At 33.8% G+C, this 27,904-nt stretch overlaps 1 protein-coding gene across 6 annotated transcripts; it reads right to left on the bottom strand.

Moving 5' to 3' along the window:
* Positions 1–532: 532 nt before the first annotated feature.
* LOC129003797 (TOM1-like protein 2) lies at positions 533–27,685 on the bottom strand. Of its 6 annotated transcripts, none has more exons than XM_054432099.1 (15): positions 27,495–27,685; positions 25,931–26,100; positions 20,238–20,328; positions 17,220–17,324; positions 14,400–14,506; positions 13,749–13,871; positions 12,745–12,972; positions 11,674–11,798; positions 10,954–11,108; positions 10,647–10,767; positions 10,316–10,418; positions 9,434–9,454; positions 6,218–6,268; positions 5,788–5,968; positions 533–4,386 (listed from the first exon to the last, which is right to left on the bottom strand). In XM_054432099.1, exons 1-14 carry the CDS (start codon positions 27,553–27,555, stop codon positions 5,795–5,797), a joined length of 1,635 nt encoding a protein of 544 aa, XP_054288074.1. In that variant the 5' UTR covers positions 27,556–27,685; the 3' UTR covers positions 533–4,386; positions 5,788–5,794. The 6 variants fall into 6 exon arrangements, with proteins under 6 accessions (XP_054288074.1, XP_054288075.1, XP_054288077.1 ...); XM_054432100.1 differs by lacking the exon at positions 9,434–9,454 and adding an exon at positions 9,010–9,024; XM_054432102.1 differs by having other exon boundaries at positions 13,788–13,871.
* Positions 27,686–27,904: the final 219 nt, after the last annotated feature.

Here is a 27,904-nt window from a genome sequence, read left to right as displayed (position 1 = left end):
GAGTACCTTATGCAAAAGAATCTGATTGTAAAATCCAGGCAACTATCTCTGTATTGAAGATCTCACTCCACTTAATGAAAGCCACAACTTTTAAACAAAACTTAATCTCTACTCTGTAGTCATAGTCCAAGACGCTATTATTAGAATCGACAGTCCAATGATTTTTAATTTACTGTTCATACATTAGAGAACTATTTGAACTGCAATCATCTGAATCGTCCATTATCCAAATCGCATCAGAAAGAAAAAAAACTGCCAGAAAAACAGAGTATATATCAGTTTGCGGTACTTTGTGACAGATTTTGAAGGATACCAAATCTGTCGCACTTTGTGACGAGTCTATTGTAATGACAAAATGTACATTATTTCAACCGTTTTAAGTTTTAACACTACTTTTTGTTTATGTTACCTTTTGTTTTTGTAATGTTATCTTAGGAAATCAATTATGTGGCTTTTTGATTGTCCGGTCCCAATTGATAAAGATAGTTGGAGTTCTATATTTAAAAGTTTAATGGAAAAATAAAGACATAGGTAATTCAAACAATAACTTAGGTATTTATTTTTATACTTACACAATATAGTTACACATTTGATAACACGAATGTGACGACGATGTAAGGCGTTTACATACCAACCTCATGGTCCTGTGTAGCGATACATTAATCGTTACCACTTTACACAATTTATGAAAAAATATTTCAAATAAACTTGCAGCGTTGCAATAAAAAAACAAGCATTATCACAGGTAATGACAACGGAATGATCTTTAACGAATTGATTCAAAGTCAAAACTAAACTAATCCCATCAACAATAATAAAAAGTGGATGTAAAATCTTAAAGTGCAAAGTTAAAGTCACAAACACAAAACCAAAGTTAATCTCAAGGTTAAAAAAACGTATTGATAAGAAAAAATAAGATAATCTGATTAATCAAGTAGATAAATAAAATATGTTTAGTATACAATATGTAACAGACAAACCTTATTACGGCTCAATAAGCAGCCAGTGTAAATTAAAATCAAACTTAAACAAAGATACAATTTCTGAGCCCAGCTTCAGAAATAAAATAAGTCTCGAAATTTGTTTGCAGATTAATTTAGTACATGCACGTAAAAGTTACAAATACAGTAGACTACCTCTGGTTCAGAACCATTAGAGTTGGATGCTTCTCACAAATGACTCGTACCCAGAGCTGCAGAATTGTCCACAGCCATGAAAAATGAAGTCAAAGCCTGTCCGTTGTCCGTTAAGCAACATGTCAATTACAGATGTTATTGCTTTAGTCTATATTAATTTTGTCCTGGAGATTACTAATTTTGCACGCATGTGTCGCTTAAAAACCGCATCCTGTCATTTTTGTATCTTCCGAAAGTTTGGACGATATTTCGGTCCCGGCAATCCGACATTTCCAAACAAGAGATAGTCTACTTTGCACAGAATACACTGGGCAACTTAATTCATTATTGGCCATAAAATCTTCTGAAAAAGAAAAATAACTTCCTTTTTAAATTTACAAAAACAACAACTTAACAATAAAATAGATTTTGTTCTGTCACAGACTGGTTTTGTTCCAAAAACCTAAACCTCAAACTTAAATACTTTTCACATAATGCATCAAGGTCATGTGACATAAAAAAACCTGATCAACACAAATTCAAATACAAATCATTTCATTGCATTTAACTTACATTTAGTGAAATAAAGGAATTCCTCCGTTCTGTGACTAAAAAATGGAATAAAATAATCTCAAATAGACACCCGTCGTTAGTTACTCCATTCAAAATTTTCATGATCTTTTGAGTTACATTCAATGGTTATTAAATTACTAAATAAACTTTTCAAACAGAATCCAATCTCTGTTTCCGACTAGAATTACTCAAAATTTAAATTACATGCTGAATAAAAGGTGGGTGGCCAGAAAAAACCAAATAATGTAAAATAAAACTATTTTAACCCACTTATTTGTATTTCTTAATAGATAAAAAGAATGTACCTTCAAAGAGAATGTTAGAGATTAACATTCATTTACACAAAACAGTACAAATTTACTATTTCATTTGAGAGTTGTTTCACAGTTAATTCTACGTAATAATAACATATCTTAGTATTTAAATATTATAAATTTATATAATATATACATCACCATCCAAACATAGGTATGTAAAGTCAGTTTTACACGGGAATTTTTATTTTAGTTTTACGTAAGTAGATATAAACACAGGAATTTAGCTTGGGAAGCATCAAATGATCAAATACCGAATTATTTTCAATTCCCTAGTTTAGGACTAAATTAAATGTTGATCAGTTTTGATGGTGCATTTCATAATATATAGATTCCACCATCTTTGACCATTTACATCCCATCTACATGAATCAGCTGAAACCAATTTCGTTTTCAAATAGAACTAAGCGAGTAAGATAAGTTGGTAGCACCACGGATTTTGGGTCAAACGCAGCGATGTTGTTCGGATCCAGACACCTGCTTTTACTTTTATCAGTACAGTTTACACTTGTTACCGGCTCACCCCTTGCTTTGCTGGATACATTCCACGCACAGATCTGTAGTCTATGTGAACGGATAAATGCATGGAAAAAGAGGCCGCCAACTTCTTAAAAAAAAGTTAACTGAGATACTAATCAAACGTTTTTGTGGACGGGAAAATGTGCAATAAACGAGACTGCCAACCTCTTGAAACAAATTAAATGAGCTCCTCTTTTTACTATGAAAGAGCAACTAAGTTGTAAAAACAAGGTATAAAAATTTGCTATAATTAACAATAATACAACCTTTCAGTTTACTTTGTTAATTAGTTGTAGATTTACAAGATAACCAGTAATTAACAACAAACAACATATTGTGTCAGAGGCTGAATAAAATTATGATTATAATTATTCTACAACTGGCCACAATTTTAATATATGAATCGAATGTCTAGTTATATCCGTGGTCAACGGTGTTTAAAATCTTAAAATGAGAGGAAAATTAATTTTAAAAAATAATTTTAATAAATTTTCATTAGAAAAACTGCATTTCCTATGTTTGTATTTGTTACAAAAAGTAAAAAGGTACCTGACCAAAAATAAATAAACAAATCTATTGTATACCGATTTGAAAATCTGATCACAAAATTTATCAAGAGATAAAACGTAGTTAGCAACACCTCTGTGTAAAACTGATTTAGATACTTAACCTACCAAAAACTCATACTTATAACAGTGGCAATAAAAACAATCGGAGGAAAGTTTGCAAACAATCAACCCTTGACAGAACCACGGACAAACAGTTTAATACTACAATAAATAAAGCGATACGTACTTTATGTTCGGATGTGTTGCGTGATACTGCAAGTATCAAAACACGTATTTCTTTTTAACTACAAAAAAGAAGAAAGGAATGGATGTTGGATTTGTTTGGAAACTGTCCAACAAAATTAATTTGCTTCAGTAACAAAGAAAGAAGTTTCAGTAAAAATGTAAATTAATAATATACACATAATGAAACTTATTTCTTCCGTCTTCCGTCCAAATTTGAAAACAGTTGAACCTGATACAGCATTAACTTCATGTTATTTGGCAAGTTATGTTTGGAGTTTATGTCCTTTGCGTGAATTGAAAATATTAATATCACAAAACTCAGAATAGGGTTAAAACCATAGATTAAACATAGTCCCTTAGTAGATTTCTCATCCTTATGGAACAGCTGAAGACAGTTTTATTGTTAGTTCTGTATGGTGTACTGTAAAAGGTCGTGTTTTGTTTACAATTTGTTTCTTGTTATTTCAGTCATTTAAAACCTCGTTTAACCAAATAATAATCATAAACAATAATTTGTCCCCTAGTTATATAACCAAACAGCAAAGCACAAGTCAAGAAAAAATCTCTTAGAAACAAAATTTCATCGACACTTGTGCCCAGTGTCACCATACATGAACAAAACACGAAAAACATGCTTACAAATTTACAATGGGACGAGAAGTCTACTTGTGTTGGTTAGTCTATGGTTAAACTTTATACAATGATAAACATTATTTAATTTGGAATACTTCTTAAATATAGGTTGAAACAGCTTTAATGCTTCAACTCCCAAAAAAATTGGCAGGGAAATCTATAAAATATTACCCATCATATTGAAAGTTTAGATCACAAAAATATTCATACATTAACATAACGGTTAATCACATAAATGACAAAGCTGCAAAAATGTCAACCATTAAATGGTTAGAATACTCGTATGAAGTAATAAAAACATACATGTACCAACTGTTAGGTAATGTTGAAGTGTTGAACGTGTGGCATTTCCCCCATCACTTGGCAGTTGGGATGAAAGAAGCCTCAGCAACACATCCGAGAAGGTAAGTACGTCACAGACACTCTCACTCTCTTACACTGTAACAACAATACAGGTTCTTCAAGGTATGCAAGGCTATGAGTCAGGTAAAAAAAATTAAAGTAGCTATTTTAATTTGGTGCAAAGCCCCAAAAAATGCAAAGTAATTGTGGCCCAAAGTATTCTCAATAAAAAAACTTTTGTGGCTTCTTTCAAACATTGATTTGGTCATACTTGATGATTTTGTTTTGATGTAATAGCCAATACAATGTGGGGGAAAATCATCGCTCCCAATTGTTAATTGAGTTCTGTATTCTGGGTCAACCTGTATTTAAATGCATCGTTAATTAATGTATGTGAATAAAGAAAAGTTTTTGGACATAGAAAATGTGCACCTAGAGTAGGAGGGAGTTTGGAGACGGCTGTAAACATTGGTTTGATGTCAACTATACTTTGCATGGCTGTGGTTGTGATCAGTTTTGTTTGAAGTAGAAATCAAAGTTGGGGAAATATTGACTGAAAAAGAGATTGCTTGATTTTCTTGCTGTCCATGGTGCAAAAGTATGTTGTCTTCCTATACCACCTATGCACACGTTTTTATATCCATAAACTTTCCTCGTACACATCAACTGTTAACAAATTTCAATAGTGGTTGACCCACAGGAGTCACAGAGCACAATTGATATTTGGCAGATGCTTTGATGTCTCCTCACATTGTTATTGGCTACGAAGATGAAAACAACTATGGCATAGAGGAGAGACTGGTCTTAATGGTAGTGTAAGTAAAGAATATGGCACTACAGTACAGTCCACGAGAGTCTGCAGTTGTGGGAGGAGCCTATTTACCACGTGACTTCGAAGTAGCCAATGAGAACCGCACGTTGTTGCCAAATCTAATACTATCAGCTGATTTGAAAATATTGTTTAGTATTTTAATTAGTGTCAACAACGGGCGATATGGCAACGTCGCACTAGCCTTGTCTTGTGATATGGCTGCCACCAACTGCAGACTCTCGTGGTCCCTACTGTAGTGACAGATTTCATCTGTCTGCTTAGCTTGATTGGAGATTGTTATTAATCCACGTTCAATCCTATTATCAAGAGCATTGTCAAATAAGAGATTGCCTATTAAGATAGACAAAGGACAGGATAGGCAGGCTTACCTTAAAAATTGTGGACACCCCACTTCATAAAAGGAAACACAAAGGAAAAACTGAATATTTCAAAGCCACTCGCCCCTTTTTTAACATTAAGAGTCACTATATTCTGGAAGTCCTTCATTGCCAATGATATTCAGTTTTTTCTTTTGTGAAGTGGAATGGTCCACAATTTTTAAGGTAAGCCTACTCATCCTATCCTATCCTATTTAACAGTTTGTCCCCTAAATTCTCAGTCTCCTAAAAAGTTAATATGACCTTTCCAATCAAACCTATTATGACAGTCAGGTATTTAACAGGTACCTGAGTCTCAGAGGGCGTAAAGTGATGCGTCCTCTGGCTCCTTGTTGCCGCGTCTGTGTCGAGTTGCGTGGGAGGGTGAGGAGGGAGAGTGAGAGGGAGGGGTGGGCAGGTTGTCTGCGGCTGCCGCTCTCTCGGCCAAGAACCTCTCAAACTCGCTAGACGTCAGCGACTCTTGTGAAGCCTACGAACCCAAACATTGTATTACCTTCCAAACACCACAAAACCTAGAAGGCCTAAGGATTCAATAATTGTGTTCTGTTGTGTACAGGATATTTTTATATTTTAGGTACTGTCGCACCAAAAGATAGGAACAGAATCTTTATCCAAAAAACATAAACAATACAATATTTTTTCATCCACAAACAATAGTAGTAACTTATAAGAGTTGTACTAAAGAGTTTAAATTTTAAAAACTCAATTGAATTATTACCTCGTCACCAAGCCAAGCTGCCATTTCATCAAAGTCGCTTTCTTTATGCATCTGGAAAACAAACTTGAATTAAATATCATATAATAACAATTTTAAAATTATTCGCCAACATTTTTAAATATTTGGAAAAAATATGGGTATAAGTGACAAAATAATGGAATAATTAAGGAAATTGACAGGAAAGCAGGCTTACCTTTAAATAAGTCCATAGAGACACATAAAACATCACAAAATTAAAAGTAGAAATTTTCGTGGTCACTGACCACTTTTTCAACCACTGGAGATACTATATTCCACTAGGAATCTCCAGTGGTTGAAAAAGTGGTCAGTGACCACGAAAATTTCTACTTTTAATTTTGTGATGTTTTATGTGTCTCTATGGACTTATTTAAAGGTAAGCCTGCTTTCCTGTCAATTTCCTTAATTATTCCTGGCAAATGCCCTATCTTTTTATAAGATAACCTTAAAATAATGGAATAATTATTTTTTTCATCTATTTCGTTATTTTGACGAATCCTAAAAAAATGGCTGAAACATTTGTACTATTTGAAGACTATAACTTTCATTGAAAATTTTTTCTATGAAATTTGTTTAAGGTTTGAAGAATCATAACGCAAGACAGTTTTTCAACTTGTAAAATTAAATCAGCTTAAACACAACTCATAGATTATAAGTTATAGGGAATGGAAGTTACAAACTGTCAAAATGCATAGTAACATGCAGTTCATTGTCTGCAATATAAATCTTGGAGCAGTTTGAATATCTGAATGTAAACTATTTATTTCCGACAACACTATGGAATAGAGACCAGGACAGCATGTATAATGCAATATACAATCTGAATTTAACATGTAAGAAAAATGGTTTGTTATGTATTTTAAGAAGATGAAAATATAAAAACCGCAAAGCGGTAAAAGGTGTTGTTTCTTTGCCAGGTAAAGCACTGTACATAGAGGGTTTGAATCACATGTCAGTCAAGACTCAAGACTATACAAGCATAGCAGAATATACGACTCTGTTGTAAAAAAATTGTGATCAAACCTATTAACTTTTTCCGCTGAAAACATTGTGTGTGCCTGCTAAGTAATTGTAATTACTACAAGTTTAGTGCAAAATGTTTAGAGATGAAAGTTTAACAAATGGAACGAATTACTCTGTGACTTGAAGACGTATGTGTTTATTGTTCTTTAAAGTACGAGTTGGGCTTGGCCTGGTCTCCATTGGAAATCCGAACTATGACAGTTTTGCATTCAAAATGCAAATTTCAATCTTTTCATTTGTGCACACTAATGCCATCATGCATGTTTGTGATGGAATGATAATGTAATTTTATGAAATTTAAATTTGCTCAAAGGAAAACACCTAGGTGAACGTTGATTTACAAATATACATTGATCAAATATTTTATTACTTACTCAACTATTTGTTCAAATTGTCAATTGAAACAAGATAAGTTTTTAGCCAGATAGCATAGCTCAACAAGATGTGTTTTTTAGTTGTATCTTAAGTCATTGCATTTCTGCCATATTTTAAATTTATGTCCACCGTTTGCCTATAAATCATGTAAATTTGATATTTACCTTTTCAGTGGAACACAAATATCCAATTAGACAATTTTGCTTTAAGTTAAGAATGCTTGGTTCCTAAATGTAAAAGATAAGAGATAAGCATTTCAGAGAATATTCTATGAAAGTATAAATTTATAATAATTAAGTGTTTACACTTACTAAAAGAAAAAGTGTTAACATTAACATGTTATTCTGCTAATCTACACTACACTAATTTCTGAGTTATTGACAACACTAGAGTGTTATTGTTTAGATAGCTGCACTAAGTATGTTTGGTTAAAATAACATAATTTGGTAAAACTTTTAGTTCCAAAGGTGACGAGTAGTTAATTTACGTAATGATTATTGACTCTAGAAAGTTATTTTTATTTTACAAGGAAAGTTTTTACTTGAATGGTTTTAGTTTGTAAATGTATTACAATATGTTAAGAATGTATTTTTTATGACATGTTTCTTGATTTAAGTTACCAAGTGAAATGCTGATTGAAACTGAACTTTGACAGATATACTCCTATTAAAGTAAATAAATAAATCATTAGGTTAGGTGTAAATAAACCATAAACTCCAATCCAATAAAAACAATTATACATACAGAAAAGAAACATTTGCAAATCATTGAAAACGAGACAATGGGACAAATTCAGTGGTAAACACACTCAGAAAGTGTGCAGTGAACAAATAGACATGTAGAAGTATTACATTTGAGTAAAAAATCTGATTCTAAACCTAGTGCACAAGAACAAATTGGCAATTTATTTAGCTTTCCTTTGATAGTTGTGATAGTTGTCCAACCTCGCAATGATAAATGTTCAATTCTTCTTCTTCTAGACAAGAATCAGAATCCACATCGATCGTAAAATTTATGCTGAACTCAGCGATGTGGGAAATATTTGCAACAATTCTTAAAACAACACACTAAAACAAATTGCCACAGTTTGTATGCACTAGGTATGGTCTGCGATGAGTCATAGACAAAATGAATTAAATATCGACCGTCAGCTGTGCTGCGGTTACCATAGGTTCTGGCGCACACCGCTGGGATCGCCACGGTAGTTACAGCGTACGCGCTACGTAAACTACAGCGGTGTGCGCCGGAACTTATGGTAACCGCAGCACGGCTGACAGTCTATATTTCATTCTTTTTGTCTATGGATGAGTACAATGATTAGTGGGTGAGATGAGTGATATCTAAACAAGCACAGGCAATCTCGGCCGGCAGCTTACCCCCATGATGGAATCCTGGACCACCAGCAATACAACAATAACATATTAGCAACACACAACACTGTACTAAGCTACGTACTAGTATAGTCACTCAGTGTATATTGTATATGCCACTCGATGTTAAATAACTCAACAACTTTTAAGAAAACCTCAAAAGCATAAGTGAAGGTCAAAATCCACGTTTAGTAACAAAGTCTAATCCTAGTAGTTGTTTTACCCCTATTACAAAATCTAATTGTACTTTTACAAAAATTGACTGTAAATAAAATGCAAAACTACATGTTTGGAGGTTTACAGTTAAACTCTTGTATAAATTTGGAATTCTAAAAATGAAAATATAGTAGTTTCAAAATATTATAAACAAATAGGATTGTGACAAACCAAAAACAAAAACAAACAAAAATTGCAACAAATCCAAACTTACTTTTATCACACGTTTCTGCAGCTAAAATATGTCACAGGTTTAGGAAAATATTTAAAATAAAATAGCTGAGATTCTTTCACACAAAAAATGGAGAAAAATATGTTTATTATTTAGAGTATGCTGTTATTTTACAACCTTCTGAGATATTTAATAGCAGTACAAATTTTAGGGTTTGTAGACATATCAACCATTTGTATGAATATGAGTGACAGCCATGGACATTTTTTCATGTAATGTAAGAAACTATTTTATGAAATGATTATGTCAAACAAATCTGACAAGTCACCAATTAGGTAAAACATTATTATATTTCAAAATTAGATCTCTTCATTCAAAAACTTTTCTGGTGTTGTTAACAAAAATTGTACATAATTTTCATCATTTGGATTAGGCCTATTCAAATCTGTGGCAACCCAAAGCAGTGTCGTATCCTAAAGCTGTGCTAAGCATTGTGTGTTTGTCAAAAAAACCTACAATATAAAATATTATTTGAAAAGTGGAATTAATAAATAACTAACTATATTGAGGTTTTGATTAAAAACCTCAATAAGTATAGCTCTGTGTAAAGTATGTCCTTCCTGAAGGTGAAAAGGTTTGTATTATTAACGGAGAAAGTTAAATATTCTAATTAGGCTCTCTGTTAATGTAATGTTATACAGTTTTTGTACTGATAGATGTTTTCTAATCAAGGAAACCTGTAATCCAAAATTTTTTCTCAGGTAAGACTGCCAACTCTAGTCTTCTCCTAAGGATGTAGTTGTGACATTTTATCAAGAACTTTTAAGACAATCTATAATCCATAAATTGTTTAGAACTGTAGATGGGAATAGTTCAATTATCTAGCCTACAACCCATAACAACATAACACTATTTGATATTTACCGTGTTGGCCTGCGTCTGTGGTTGAGACCTAGTTTGGGCCACGGCTCCCAAACTCCCGCTGATCTGGTCTGGCTTAAGGTTAGCCTCGAATGTGCTGCTGCCCCTGAGATACAAGAGAAATTTATAAATTCAACAAGTACCAACAGCACTATTATTCTCATAACTACTTATAATTCCTTATACATTATCACATAAGCAGGCAACAGAAAAGGTTATGACATCACACCAAATGAAGGACAGGTCAGGTTGTAGCTCTTAAAATTACTACTTTTCTTGTACTCATCTATCATTACAATTTTGAAAGAGTGCTTCACTTAACTATGTGTCTTACCCATTTTTGGATGTTTCGTAGGTAACATTTCGGCTCTGAGCGAACATGTCAAATTCGTCATCCTTGTCAGGGCGAGCGGCCGCTGCGCTTTGGGCCGAGCTGCTACTCGCTGCCTTCAGAGCTGCCAACACGTCAACATAATGTGAGCACTCATATGAAATTACAACAAAGCACAATGGAGTATTGAAGCTACAGTAAACCTTCGCTTATCTTTACAGGATAGAACCTTGTGTTATCACTGCTAATCAACTAAAAAATGTAATAATACAATGGTTTAGACAGAACAAGGTAAAGACTATCTACTCACACAGTCCAGACAATTGTGAGGTGGTTTCATCACTCAGATCTATAAGGGAGGCTCCGCCCATTGCTGCCCCGCCCATTGCAGCTCCGCCCATTGCCGCCCCCACTCCCTCTCTAGCCCTCGCCGCCATCTCCCTGTTGTTCTCAAACCTGCTATATCTGAAACAGATGCACAAAATCATGTTCATCATATTTTAGCGTACAATTATCTGGGTAAACAAGTGGTTATTATGCTCACCTTCAAAAGCTAAGGTTGCCTGTTTAAATAGGTAGGTCGACAACATATTGGAGGATAATTTAAATTTTTAACCATAGAAAAATGAAAACCATGGTTAATTTAATTTGATTTCTACAATGGTGTATTTATTCACAATGACTCTTTCAGGCTAGAATATATCTTGGTATCTCACCGAGACAAAGCTAAAGACATTTTTACCAAAAATGAATTAAAGATGCATAAAAATTGGATTAAATGCCTTGTACAATTTAAATGTGTTACTATTGAAAAACCAGCTACCGGGTCTAGTGGTAGAGCGCGGAGCTTTGATCCTCAAGGTTCAAATCTTGTCAAACACCAATGACTTTGGCTATGTGACAATTTGATTCCTCTCTAAAACTATGCTGAAGTAATTTATTCGGGCTTGTAACTTGAAATTTCACAATGCTCAATCGTCTGCAGAGAGAGTTGGATTACGGAGCATTGGAGAATAAGATTGTAGCCTACCTGAGGAAGATATTGTTGAGAAGGTCGTTGATGCGCAGCAGTTCCTCGGTGATCTCCTCATTGGCCAGTTTACTGATCAGTTCCACCAGCCTTGCCTGCATTGTCTTCAGCGTCTCATGAAGCTCCTGGACAAACACAAGGCTATGATATCTGAGGAATATATTGTGACGTGTCTGAAGAATGAAGTATTTCTTCTCATTTCACCAGATCTTAAAATTATCCTCCACTAAGATAGCAAAATATCACTTTTTATCATTACCTTCAACTTCATCATGTTCCTAGTTCCCAGAAAATGGCTATAAATGGCAGCGATGTGATAAAGCTCTTGGGCTTATAAGGCCCGGTTCACACGGACGACAAACCTAGCAGACTAGGCTTGGACTAGGTAAGCACGACTGGGTAGCGGACCACAGGATCAAATGGAGCTGTTCACACGAGCCTAGGACGCCGACTAGCTAGTCGTGTTCAAGCTTGATGTCCCAAAACCTAATCCGGCCCCGCTTCCCAGTCCGTCATGGCAACTACCCAGTCGTCCAGTCGAACTGCGTAGCAGTACATGTAGCCTTATGGGAGCGTTCACACGAGCGATCGGGTAGTCGAGCTGCAGCTCGCATTCTTACCTTTGTTCTCATTGTGCACCAGTGATGGAACCGAGTGATTTTGATCTCGATATTTTCACGTAGTCTGTGGACATGTCGCTCGTGTGAACCGGTGTGATCCTGAGGTCCGCTACCCAGTCGTGCTTACCTAGTGCTTACCTAGTCCAAGCCTAGTCTGCTAGGTATGTCGTTCGTGTGAACCGGGCCTAAGGTAGGAAATGATTGTGATCGACTGTGGGTACTGTATTATCACTCTTGCCTCCTTTACCGTTTGCTTATAACCGTAATGTTAACGGTACTTCACTGCCATCATATGATAAACAGCCAAGGCTTAAACAAAATTGAACAGTAACATTTTAACAACTGGGCCCAGTTTTTAACTACAACAATTTTTCTCACTCGTCAACACTTAGGTGAACCGACTATTTTATGTTTTGTTAAACTAGACGAGAGTTCTGCGTACACACTTTACCTTGAGTAGTTGTATGTCGCTGGGATGCTCCTGGCCCGGAGTCAGTTCACTCAACATCTCGCTCATGACTGCCATGTTGCCTTGCACCACGTCCAGTTCACCATGCAGCTTGCCCAGCTGGTCTGGGGTGAGGCGGGGACTAGTGGGGGTCTTGGTGGCCCCGAGTGTCCCCGCCTGCTGAGCCGCCAGAGCTGACACTCCTACAGCCACCTCACCATCCGGTATACTCTGTCACATACGAGTACGATAAGAGATGAGACTTTGAACTATGATGGGATACTTTTTTGTCCTAGTACACTAGGCACAAGCCCAAAATTTGTTCACATTACTTCAAGCTGGACCTAGGGGTTGCAGCATTATCACATAGATATGACAGGATACTGGAGGATAATAAGTGAGAAAAGAGTATTAACAGGAAAATGGAGTTGGTAGTGATTGAGGGAATAAGAGTAAGACTTGAAGGAAAGAGGAAGAGGTAAAGAGTATGGATAACAGAAGTATGATGGTGGATTGCTAAAGAAAAGGGACTGTGGAAGTTTGCCCAGACCAAGGAATAACCAGATGCAAGATCATATGTATATATCATGTAGCAGGGAATTACAATTACTTAGCCATAAATATTTTACTTCATTAAAAGTGACCTCTTAATTTGGTTGCATATAAGGTATAGGGGATGTTTTTAATTTCAAAGTCAATCCACCAATTTGAGCTTATCTCATTTGTGTTCTAAAGAGTTGGACTCTGACCACTGAGTCATAGCATTATCATAGAACTAAGTCTTTTTTGCGATTGGCGGGATTTGAACCTGGCCTCCTGGAATAGAAATGTTGCACTTAAACCACTCGACTTGTGACATCCTATTATTTTATTGAAACCTATTGTTTGTTACAGTGCATTAAAATATGTAAATTCAGTTTGTTACATCTGTAAAACATCCAATTTGTTTAGCCAATATTACTACTCTTCTTATTATCAATAGAAATTGCATACATAAAGGCTCTTACTCTTTGGATCAGATCATGGTAGGCTTGAATGCCACTCACCCTCTGAGGTGTGTGGATGGGAGCCATAGCATCCAAATCTGTCATTGGGAACTCAATACCCTTAGACTTCAAGTCCTGGTATATCTAAAACACAGACACACTACTGAACCATCTATGAAAATAGCAAAAATAATTAACACAGTAAAATCCACTGTTAAAAGAAAGATGTGCACAAGTTATACAATAGGCCATACTTCAGTGTTGCTAGAAATCAAATAAGCTATACACCAAAACTGTCAGATATTAAAATGGCAGTGCAAACCTTGGACTTTACTTGGAATAATTCAATCCTTACCTTAAATAACAGTTGAAAAAAGCAAATATGTGTTTTACTTTGATGGTAATTTTTATGTTATTTGCAACGATTGCTTCTTGATTAGGTTTAAGATGTTAATTTAATTACTTCTAACATGTTTACAAAGGTTGTTCTTGTATTCCGAGTTACTCGAGTCAATTTTACCAAGGCCAATTTATGTCTAATTGTCGAGACTACTTTCACTTTGTGATACATTAAGAACAATTTCTTATCAAAATCTTCCAATGTGAATTTTAGTGGAACTGTTGAAACTCATTCTTAATTCAAGAGTTGACAATTCAAATCAATTAATCTACCTGGACAACTCCGCTCATCTCTGGTTGGCTGTTGAAGGCGTCCGCCCAGCTCTGTATTAAACTCAGGACCTTCTCCTGTACAGCCGTCGGAGGATCATTCTTGGGTCCTGCAAACCGAACGTAACCACACCTAGGTCAAACAATCCTTCTGTACTGCTTTTTGATTAGAAGATTACAATTTTGCATCTTTGTTTTTTTAGGAAAAAGAACTTGTCTTAGGAATGCATTAGGTAAAAGATGCAACTGAAATATCCGAGAAAAGATTTCCAAACAGTTGACAGCACACAAAAAGTTTTAAAAAACAATTAATTTAATGATTTGCCCCTTCAATGTTTCTTCAAAAAGATTTGTGTATGCGTTTAACTGCCTGGAATTTATTTCTTTGGTAAGTTGACTGTATCTATACCTTCTTCCTTAGTTTTGCGTGTAATTTTAAAGCAACGTTTATCCAAAAAAAGGTTTGATTCTATTACAATATTCAATGTTAGTACAGTAGTCCATGTTACATTGGTTGAGCAACCCTTGTTAAATAGTCAATAAGATTTATGCAACTCTTTGACTTCCAGAATGTACGACTTTTCCTCGACTTGGCATATTACTTGAGTATATTGGCTCAATAAATGAGTTTATAAGATTTTTTATGAACTTGCAGGTCCAGTTTGAAAAATTGTACACATATAAGGTTGAAAAACTATTTGAGTATTTACACAGAAAATTTGCTTGAAATTAGTTTTAATACAAAATAACATAGGTAAAAAATGCTTAATCTCTCATAGAAAGAGCTGCTAAATTGATTGTGTCCCTCATAAAATGTATTAGCACAACATCTATCAAAACGGAAATTTATTTTATTCTTCGAGAAGACACAAACAAGGCATCATCCCTAAAATAAAAAATAAACTTTTTAGGCACACAATAAGTTTATGTTTGCAGGTTATGTTTACACTCTCACACATTCAAAACAACACAACTGAATAAATGGTACAGGGTTACAGAAAGTATTACAACATGACATCAGCAAACTACACACATCTAATTAGCTTGAAATGCTTCATAAAGCGATGTCACAACGTTTAATATGCTAGAGAAAATTAAAGCTAAAGAGGACTCATAATTAATTGTTGATATCAATTAAAATTAAAAATATTTGACATAAGATAATTTTATCATTTTTTAAATTTTTTACCATACAATAATTTAGAGGTAAATCCGTAACGCAAAAGAAATTTAATTCATTAGTATGGCAGTAAACTTTGAAATGATTTATTATTAAAATGGCCTTTTTAAGGATGTTAAAATCTTAGCAGTGCTGTCAGACGACCCCTGGTTTTAAATCTAAGAGTAAATTTTCAAGCCTAACAATTCTGCAGGTATTTTAACCTGTTACCTATTTGTATAAACATAAACGTAACCAAGAAACTAAATATGTTTAAGCTTTGTAATTTGTAATTAATAATTTTAGGCACAGAACGTAATCACGGTCTCAATGTTGAGAAGATTTTTGAATTTCAATACCTAGAATTTTAAGAAGAAGAGTGAGGTCCTATGATAAATGTTAGTTTATTAGTATTTTGTTAGTAAAATAAAATAATAGTTAGAAATAGTAGCCCAGGAATTTCCTTACCTCTCTTTTACGATTGCAAATTTTTTAAGAAACCCAAACTCCTCTTAAAAGTAAATACAATGATCCTACTATCCTCGTGTTGGTGATAGTCTCCATTTTACCAAAAAATATTAAAATGGTGTAGATGTCATAAATTAAGAGACCACTAACTGGAACGTATCAGCAAAACAAGCGATGAGCCAGTACAGTACAAGAATGCACTGTAGTGATACCATTGTTGTGGTGGCACCAGATTTAAAGCCCTCGGCATTACGGCCCTTAGTAGTTTCACTACCGACTGAGCTACTGACTCACAAGATCAACTAAAAGATATGTATCTTATCTTTGGCCAATTTACCATAAAATTTCAATTCTACTCATTATTTTTAAAAAACTAAGATGCCGTAATTTCCAAATCTATATCATTTCATAGCACCAATTATTTATTGACTGATACAAAAAAATGGAAACAAAGCCTTCAACAGGTTTGATATGGATCAACAAGTAGTCTACATAAGGTGAGTCAAACTTTTACTGTATATTGAATTATATTGCAGGATTTGTTAGAGGATAGGGAGGTGAAATTGATTTACCACATTGAAGGGTATCAGTTTTTTCAGGACTTCCACGATTGTGTACAAACGTGTGACGAACCACTCTGAATATTTGTTGCATTTCCTTTCTTTCGCTAAACTTACCTAAAAAACAATTAACATTTCAAAACTGTGTTTGGTTGATTTCTCTCAGAACCAAAAACATTCTGAGCCTCTAAAGACCAAACCTGGTCATTATTTTGATCTTCATGTATAGGTTTGCATGGTCTCAAACTAAACACAGGGTTTTGGGTGATGACCGTTTCAAAATAGATGAATCACTTCAATCCACCGATCAGTCTTGATGTGGGGAGCCAAGTCACTGATACGTAAATAACTAAAAACGTCAACTCTTGGAAGTCAAGTCAACCTGAAGATGGCGCTCTACATTAAGTCTGAAATGTCAGTGGATAAAAGTGATTAATCTATTCACTCGTCAATCATTCATACTCGAAGACAACAAATCTAAGATAGTCAGACTATTGACTACCATACGTAGAAAATCCCTGGGCTATAGTATTAGTAGAAGCGCATGTAGTTAACCTAAGTTAGTTTACGGAGAGTTGTGTTAGTAGAAGCACAAGGCTAGCCTAGAGTTAGTAAACGAAGAGCAAGATGTCTAACCTCCGCCGTTTCCTATGGGAGAATACTGCGAGCTGAGGGAGAACGCAGATAGATTCTGCAGGGAGGGGGGGAGGTTCTGTACCCAGGAGAGGGGGGGTGAGGGGGCTGCAACCATACACTGATAAGCAACTCTCTGGTCTAATACCGTTAGTTCAGATTGTAGCTAGAAATTGACTTTTGGATAATGAAAGTAGACAGCTTGCAATAGGTGTGTTGCTGGCCTAGTGATTAGCGTCTCAGACTTCAATATGACGGATTTAATTCCGGGCACATCCACAACACGTATGGGTTTCGACCACTTTCCCCAAAAGCATTATTTCAGTACATTATACAATTTCTCTCATGTAAAAATGTTACTGGTGTCGACATAAGAAAACAAATATATCCATCTACTGTTACTAATTTTTAAATTCATTTACATAGTATTTCTCTCGTATGTTGCGCTACTGTAGAGATTCAATTTTCTCCGTTCGATTTTTAATACTGAGATAGTTGATTTACATAAAAGATACTATGTTTGTCAGTTTAATTTGGCTAAAAAGTTGGCAGGGTCAACCAAAATCAGTAATTGACAGCCCATTTTCAACGTACATTTAAAAACTCAATTTATATTGTAAAACTGGCCACATAATATAGTAATGGGATGTCTACAAGTATAAAAGCTAGAAATACAGTGTACTCATTAGTTGACAGTTTTGTTTGAGAAACACCGGTTAAGAAAATAGTTTTAGTTGTAATTTTTGTTTATTTGTCAGTGACATATAAAATCACAAACGTTTTAAGGGAAAGCAAAAAATGTTTTTTTAAGTTAGCCGAGGGTAGAACCTGTCACTTTAACACCGAATACCAAGACACTAATAATTACATCTGAGCTGTGAATCCTGTACTGTGCTATTACTTTCAAGTCAATAAATTTTAACTTAAACACATAATACCCTTCACCAGATTAGAAGCAGTGCAAGTTAATTGATTGGAGCATATTGAAATCCTACACCATCCTGATTTACAATAAACTAAATAGACCCTTAGTTAAATTCTGTCAAAATAGGTTGGTAGTATTTACTACAATTATATTATTTACTCTTGAAAGTTAAAGTAATATTTGAGAGCACAAAGAAGAAACAACACAAAAGAAGTAGACAAATTTAAGTAGTTTAGCAATAAAGTGTTGAAAAAGTATCTGCAGAAGTTTGAATTTTTAAATTTATAACATGAATGAATTCCTTATCAGCCTATCAGCTATCAATCTGAACTAAAAGTACGAGCAGAAAGTTTAAGAATGAAAGTAGTAAAAAAAATAGTACTGAGTAAAATGAAAAAGAAGAAGGAAGCCACATGCAGATCAGCAGCCAATGCTAGGTTCTGAAATCAATATATAAAAATAAACACAAAAATTAAATTTCAAAATTAAATAAATAAAAAATAAATTTAAAAAATGCTTTTTTTGGTAATCCATTAGTTTGTTCATCCTTGTAACATTAAACTAATTTTTTTTATAAATACAACAAAGGTATTCTTTCTGCTTATTTATACAGGGGATATAAAATAATGGTGGGGTTTTGATAGCCTGTTTATGATAAAAATCAAACATTTCACACAGCCCTGAATATCTCAAGCTCTGTATAGCTCAAGCAGTTTAGTTAAAATTCAATTAAAAAGCTGTGATGATTTTTGTAACTTGTTTTATTCAACCTTTTTCAAATAAACTTTTTATAATTATAAAACTGGGGGATTGGCAGAAGTTGCCCTACTACATGAACTCTAAGAATCCCAGACTTCCTGTTTTATCACTCTTTCTTCTCAGATTATCTAAAACCCAGACAATTTTGGCAAATCTAAAAATTTTGTTTATCTTTTGGTAAGAATCAGATAGGAAAGGAAAATGTAGTACAGTGAGTGAACTGAGATATACGATTAAATGGACATGGAGCAATAAATAATTGCCTTTTTGAATTGCGTTCATTGAATCATTGTAATGTCAAAAGTTTGAAAATGTAATATAATTTTACAACTTATTATTTTTTATCCTACTCTTTGATCTACAGTGTATCAATAATTTAATTGTGTATATTTTAACAAGCAAGAGCGTGTTTCTTAAATTTGGATTTTTTTTGTGATTTCCCCATAAAAACCTAGGCACAACCGAAAAATCTGATAAAAAACGGCTCAAGCGATTTTGATCAAAATTTAGTATATTATAGTCCTTTAAATCTAAACAAAGTGGTATAACTACCAATGCTTTAAAAATTATGGATCAAAAGTTATTGCGATTTTTAAGATTTTCCCCATAGATTGTCATAGTTAGGCTACTCTCACTGCTTACCCATTAAAAGGGTTTTTGAAATGTTAATGGAGAAAGTATGTGTCAGTTTGCTGATATTATTTATTTTGAGTTTTTACGATACTTAAGTGGAAGTTTGGTTATGCTACTATTGTGTCCAACTCAAGCTCAAAGGGATAATAATTGAACCCCACCATTATGAAAAACCTGTATTTCAAACTCAACGTATTCTGAAATCACAGAATTAAGTGAATAACAAACAAAAATACTACCAAAGCGAAGGCAAGTGAGAGTTAATTGAGTGCAAATAGCGACATCTTATCTCTCTGCTATCACATACAGTTGTGAAATGAGCCGTTTACAATTCTAAAGGCTTAGAGGTAAAATGGTTAACTTAGACTCTTCTTAACTTCTAAAATCCTGGTTGAGATAAAAAATTATTTTTTTATGGCCAAGATTTTAAAAAGTCAATTAAGTAGTAATATCAATTTGGGTTCAGTTGTTACTGACAATTTTAAGATGAAGGCAGTTAAAAAACAGATCCAAATACCTGATCCACATATATTAATATTTAAAGTAATATTTGATTTATTTTCTACATGTATGTCTTTAAAATCATAAAAACTTAAAAAATAACCCCTAATGTTTTTAATTACACCTTTAGCATTGCGTACACAATCGACTTTAACTCTTTATCAACTTTGCGTAAACATATTACATTGACTACAGATACTCACCGATCAGCTTCACCAGTTCCTGAACAAACTCCTTGTTACAAACAAGAACGTGAAATCTCCTACCGCAATTCTTCACGCATGTCTCCAACACCTGAAAATGTCCGTTCACAGTTACAAGCTAAACTTGGATCAATTTGTAATTCAATCGTAAAATCCAGCAACATACATCACAAGCTTATGAAAGACATTTTATTAGCGATGAAAAATATAATATAACATAACAATGTTTTAATCCGGCCAATCTCAAAATCTAATGCTTAAATTTTTAGGAATTGAAGATTTATAGATATTCCTTTGAATTCTGAGAAGTCAGTAGTTTTTTTCATGGCTGTCTAAGAAACTGGACAGGACTGTCCTTGACAATCGGTTTTTTATATCCTTGACTAAAGAAACAGCTGATTAAGTCAGTAACAAAACTACACAAAGCATGAGTCAGTATCTTTACTAGCGCAACTGACAACGGATTCAACGCAAAGATATTGTGGGTTTGCGCCCCATTTCCAAAACTAAATTTTTAGTACAGTTCACTTTTGTACTGTACCAGATCACCCTACGTTCCACACAGTACTGAGGTACTATGGAAGCCAAGTGCAAAATTTAAAGAGCTTCAAAAATTTGTTTAAATAAAATAACTATACACTCATCTTTCACTTGGATTCGAGACAAAATACAACACTGTCCAAACCTGTCTAAACATAATGAATTGATGGTAGGCTATATCGAAGGAAAAAAAATAGAGTAATACTTTTAAAAGACCAACACAAAGGAAACCAATTATGCCAAAATGTGAAAACTAAGTAGTTCTTGAATGTCAAAGAAGATGAATTACAAGACGGCAGACGAAAGAGGGAAGTAAGGGGGGGGAGTTAGGGGGGGGGGAGAGGAAAAGTCCATTAGTCTTTCATTACAACAAGGGAAACAAGGAGTAATGCAATAAGCACCGTCTACACACTTTCCGTTCACTGACGCTTCTTTAGCAGAACCACTTGTACAGTACTTGGAATGAGTTAAATGTCAAGTATTTTAGGACAAAAGTTAACAAAAGATTTTATGAGTGTTACTTAATCACTTTAACACTGTCTTTAAGAAAACGAATCACTTTGAATACATATGTTAAAACTGAATACAGTATTAATGTGAGGTTGGTTAGAATACCAGTGTGTAATTGTGTTATGGATCAATCAGCCATTTTAACCATTAACAGTTATTTCTAACCCAATATTATTGCTAAAAATGTTTAGTGCTTCGCAACTAAACTACTTTTAAACCTTTTTTGTCATTCCTCTAGTCATTTACAGAGTCTAAAAAGCATAGAGAATTAATTCAAAACTAATTATCAGAGCTGAATATTATGAACGACTATAATGTTACAATCACAGTTGTTGTGAGAGAATAACTAACATGAGACAATGTTAAGTTTCACCTTTAGTATTGGGGTTTACAAAAATTACTCCTTCGCAATACTTTAAATAAGAATAATTTGACTCCTGGTTGAAGAGATTTACCAAAACCAAAGTCTTAATCTCCAATCCAACCCCCCCATCTTCACCGACTCAAAAATTTTCACACAGAAAACAAATAAAAACATCACTTAATAAAATAAGTTTAATACATACTGTATTCCTATATTTAATATTGTGTATTAGAAGTCATTGAAAAGTTCAGTGCCATTCCGATCAATGGAATTAATGGTCATTTACTGCTAGGAATGATTCATTATGCAGATCAAGAACTTTACTCTATAAACTATGATTATAAAGAAGAACTACTAATAGCTAAATGTAACTTTGAAAACACTAACTAAAAAGAAAGCTGTCTAAAATGCTTAAGATTAGGATGGTAGATATGACTTTTGGAGTTGGGAATGATGGAGCTGATGATCCATCACATATACTGCGGATTGTAGTGACAGAAAATAAATTACATTGTCAATGATTAACATTTTGATAAGTACCAATTACGTGTCTTTTTTTAGAACGGTACTATTATAATATATTGTTTCCTAAAATTTTATTACCTCTATCTGTATTAAAAAGTGTTTACGTTATGTTATGTTCCAAATAAATTAATACCTATATTTTTACTTTTCTTTCGGATAGTGAGTTTAAAAAATAGTAGGCCTATACAAAAATTAAAGTAATACAAGTATTCCAAATGTGAAAACAAGAATCATAAATATTACAAAATAACATAGTTCAGTTTAATAGCCCAATGGAAAAATTACAAACTGTTCCAGGAAATTGAAAAATTGTCAAAAAAAAATATAAACAAGATAACATGAAATTACTAAATTTAATTCAAGGAAATAAAATTTAAAGAAGATTAAGGAAATAACAACAATAATTACAGGAAGTTACAAAAATTATTCTAGAAAGCTAACAATTAATTCCAGGAGCACACAAAAACTATTCCAGAAAATCAAGAGGAATAATCTCGGAAAATCACAACAAAGATTTTTTCAGAGAATAAATCAACAGATCAAAAATCATAAGATGTGAATGAATACTGTGCGGTAATAGAATAGTAAATGAAAACAGCCGACAACAGCCTGAAGGTAGTAGGCGGTCATGTGACTTAGACTAGACGGTGAGTCATCAAATAACAAACAAAACGTGTTGTGCAACAACACGCTGAGATCATGTAACAACAACTATCTCCAAAGCAACATAACACTGTCTTGACATCGACACTTTGAACAATACTGCTAAGCATATTGATAGTCTAATAGAATAATTATTTTCTTAATTAATATCTAAAAATAAATGTTCTTGATACACAATTCAAAATTAAATTAAAACTGTTCAAGGTTCATTTAACCTAGTGATAGCTCTTAGTTTGATCAATGGTTTGATTTAAAATCAAATTCTTTTCCAGTACAAAAAAATTAATGGATTTTTTTGTGTTTTCACTACGGTAATAAACATAAAGTATTGTATTAAAAATGCAAAGAGTTCTTTAAGAAACCCAAGGATTAAGTACAGTAACCTACAGTAATTACTTGTATGTTGATTATGTAGGAAGATGTCCCAAAGAAGTTAATAACTCCTCTTAAGGGGCAAAATATATCCATATTTTACTGAGTGGAAAAATATGAAGGGTTTTTAAAGAGAAAATAATAAGATCCCATAAATCAAATTGTAATTAAAGTAGTAATATTCTAAAATTGAGTACCGGTATTAAACAGATTTTTTGAGTTGAGAAACTCTGAAGTCCCCTACCTAAAAATAAAGTTAATTTAAAAATGGTAACCAACATTATTGTTCTTAGAAAATTTCTAAGAGAGTTAATTTTGCTGGAAATTTAAGTAACAAGTTTGAAACCAGTTATAAAATTATAAAACATGTTTATCAATATATCTAGATTAAAATAACACAAGAGTATTAAAATATAATATCGCTGTACAAATATTGGTTGTCTAATTTTGTCATAATCTTGTATAATTATCTTTTTAGTATTGATTGACATTGTAATCAATTATTAAATTATGAAAATGGAATTTCAAATGCTTCCTTATATTATCTACATAAACTGCAATGATGGAATATTAATTTATTTTCAATGTTTTTTATTGGTCCTTGTTGAAAATGTCAGATTTGATCAAAATAACAATAAAAATTGTTTTAATTACACAAGTACCAGTACCGGTAGTCAAATATAAATAATTATTAAAGACTAATTTCAAGAATAAACCAGATTAGGCTACTAATATTTCAGTCTACACAATTTGTAGAACTTAAACTATTTTAAAGTTAAAAAACTGTTGGTTGAAATGTAATAAACAATTGAAACAATTGTTAACACTAACTGTAGATTGCACTTAATAATGTTAATGGGCAAACAAATGTATGGATATGGATGATAAAACAATAATTTTAAAATTGTTAACTTATCACATGAAACCACAACCAAATAGTGTTCTAAAAATATTGCTGTCAGGTTAGAAGTATATCGACAGAAGATTACTTAGCTACTTTATGTGACATGAATTAATTAACAGTGACATCAATTTAGTAGTAACGAAGAGGAACAGAAATAGAAAAGAGACTGATTGCAGCAACCAAATGTTTCTGGGACGTATCAAAAATATTTAGTTCAAAAATACTAACCAAAAACACAAAATTAAGAATCTATAAAACTTTAATTCAACCAGTCCTTTTATATGGTTCGGAAACCTGGACATTAACTAAAAATCATGAAAACAAACTTATCATTTTTGAGAACAAAGTTTTGAGGAAGATTTTCGGACCTATAAATGAAGAAGGTATGTGGCGAATAAGAAAAAACCGAGAGCTCCGAGAACTGTACAAAGAACCGGACAAAGTCATAGTGAAGAGTTGACGACTGAGATGGGCAGGCCATGTAGAAAGAAGGGAAGAAGAAAGTATGCTTAAGAAGATCGCCAATGGACAACCACGAGGCACTCGCCCGCTAGGTAGACCAAAGTTGAGATGGAGAGACCAAGTCCAGAAGGACCTACGCAGAGTGGGGGCATCTCAAGACTTGACGGCAGACCGGCAGCAGTGGAGGCAACTTGTTGGCGAGGCCAAAAACCTTCTTAGGTTCGAGTGGCCAAGGAGGTAAGGTAAGGTAAGACAACAATTTAATGTTTGAACGTAACCTGTGCCAGGACTAGACCATTACCTACTCCAACGAACTAAACCTGCAATTCTGACAAACACTTACAAAGCATGATTGAATCACTCCACTGAACAAGAATTCAAGTAACAAAAATGAAAATTTGTCGTTTGCAACGCTATTTGGCATGGACCTATTAAAAAAGAAATTAAATAAACCTTTCATTATTTCCAAGTTTGTTCCATGTGTGATTTTATCGTAGGCTACAAGTGGTGGCATAAATGTGATACAAGTAAAGAAACCTCATTGGAGGCAACATTCAACCCTCATCTCCCGAACTTTGACCATCGTCCACCAAATCGTACCCAGATTGAGCCGTCTCAATCGTACCACCGTCTCCTTGTGTTTATTGCATTCTTAAAAATGTACGTACGTGTTTTATATAACAAGAACATCACGACCAACAACAGAATTGACATAAACCACTGCACAAATTATTTGAAACCTTGACCTGTCGAGATTAAAAAAAAAAAAAATGTTTGATATGGGAATAGGTCTAATGTATAAAAAATATTTTTTGTTAAACATTTGATATTATACTGATCACACATGTAGGTTAGGATTAGTTACCAGTACTTTAAGTTAGGTCTAGTGGTACGTTTTGCAAAACAGAGCGTTATTGAAAGTGTACAAATTACTTTCACTATCACTCACATAGCCTAGGCTACTGTTTTAATTTCAGCCGGAAATTGAATTGCTCTAACCCATCTTCACTCCTTAGCAATCCCATATTATTACACAATCTCCTACAACTGCAACACACTTTTGTAACAAAAAAACAACAGCTGTAGCGAAGGGCGCACTGTTTGGTTAGGCACTGCCTGTTATTGAGTTACACGGTGAAAATGGTAAAATGAAAACAGAGGCAAGGAAGGGTATTACGAGAAGGCAATACCAGTACCTACTTGATATTTATTGAATTGAGACTGCTATTTAAGTGAATCTAACCACGCCAACAAAAATCTTATGTGGTCTTAAGCTTAAGATTTCAGTGGTAATTTATAATACCAAAGTACCCACAGTTCTATACCATTAGTCGCTATAGTAAGTTAACTAACCGTAAGTGTATACATGACTACAATGTAGTTCTTTCCAGCATTTTGCTGTAGACGCTTCCGCAAAGCTTTCACAGCGTCTTTTGGTCCGTCTTCCGTCTCGTTGATGATATCACAAATCTCCATGTTTAGTCCCCAGTTCTCTGAGGCCAGAGACGCATCTGTGGCTTGTTCTGAAACATAAATAACAGCTCATGGTAAACTTGTTAACGTAACAAAATGTCCTAAAATATAATCAACAAAGTAACTTTGATATATGACAGCTGCTTGTGTTATTTCAACCAGTTTAAATGTTTAATTATTTTAGGGGAAAATAAAAAATCCTGGTCTTGTCGTTATGTCTCATATCAATCTGTTATTTAAGTTAGCAAGAGCTCAATGAAAATAGCAACTGGGTCAAAACCAATCATTGTCATGGAATTGAACGAGCAACTTTAAAAATTTGGGACAAGCTATTCGACTCCCTTGTTGACTCCTGGATGACAGGTCAACCATCGATGGTAACATCGGTAAACCATCGATGTACCGATTACATCGATTTAAAAACATCCATAGGCCTAATCGATGTTAGGCCTGTTTCTTTTTTAGTTTTCGTCTGCGCTCTGCATCAACTAACTAATCTAACTTCTAGCTAGACGTTCCTAATGTTTATCTTTCAAATAGGCCCTATGCAGGAATCCAAATATCGGCTTTAATTGATTGGGCCTATGCAGTAACTGAATTTGTGCTACCGCTGAAATTTATTTAAAGTGAAATAGCCTAAATTGATTTTTGGCAAAATTGTGATCACTTACTCTTCTCTTGTCATGTCTAAGTCTAACCCAGTTTGTGATAGGCCTAATGTAATTTGGATTTGATACTTTATCAGCCTTTCAATGCAAAAATTCAATTTCCTCTACAGACCAACATTCAAACAAGTTACCATTACCGTTCCAGGACAAAATGAAAAATAAAAAGTCTCGGTAAAAAAATGTTTGGTCTCCTCCCACGACACATCAAAATTGCTCCCGCGACCCATAGTTTGGGAACCGGTGGTCTAACCAGTTAGTTTGATTCTGCATTTACTACCTAAACTTAAGTTACTACAATAGGCCTATAGAGGAGCTATAGAAATTCAAAACAATGTTATTACATTATTTGAACTGATAGGGCCACAATATTAAACTTAGTAATTTGTGTAGTTTTACGTAATTGGTGTGATTTTTGCCATTTACTCATTAATTGAGTGCAACAAACTTTTTTCTCACACTATTAGCATCCCATTCAAATGTGTGTGGGCCTAGGCCTAACTTACACTATCTGTTTGACCGATTTATCATTGTTAGATAGGAGCAATTTTAGATTTGGGCTTGACAGATGGTGCTTAACCAAATGCTTGGGAATTTTTGAATTGTTCTTTGAAAGATTGTATAGCCTAGGCCTATAAGAACAAAAGTTAGCCCTACTTCATCCACAGTCTCGAAATAGCTGGAATAACAAAGTTATATAATTATGTCAATCTTTCAGTGCCACCAATATGTGGCCACCTCTTTAAAAAGCAACTGATAACTTCCAAACAAATAATTACCTATTCTCTGACCAACAGGGGTCGCAAAAGGATTCCCGCCAACTCCAAAAAATGCCGTCATTTTTAATATTGCACAACACAAATATTTTAATTAATTGCGTATAAAATGAGATAATGACAAATTGACTCAGAAAACATCAATGGTAAATAGTATACGCTAAACTACTTCCACTTCTCCTGCGAGTACGAAATACGGCTGCTACCTTTGACGCTTTGACAAGTAAACTGTAAACATATGGTTCAGTGCATGAAGAGAGAAAAAAACAAATACACGAAACTTCAAGGCATTGATTTTAAATTCAAGCAAATTATACTATAAATAATTGACTATACACATATAGGAGTGTAAATTCATTGATTGATAACAATTTATTTAAATCGCCACTGTTACCTTACGACCAAAATGATCT

Source organism: Macrosteles quadrilineatus, unplaced genomic scaffold, assembly GCF_028750875.1.
Source record: "Macrosteles quadrilineatus isolate MER2022 unplaced genomic scaffold, UCM_ALF_1.0 Scaffold_9__3_contigs__length_116548681, whole genome shotgun sequence".
NCBI lineage: Eukaryota > Metazoa > Arthropoda > Insecta > Hemiptera > Cicadellidae > Macrosteles > Macrosteles quadrilineatus.
The sequence above is the reverse complement of the archived record's forward strand: the minus strand, read 5'-3'. Positions and strand labels throughout refer to the sequence as shown.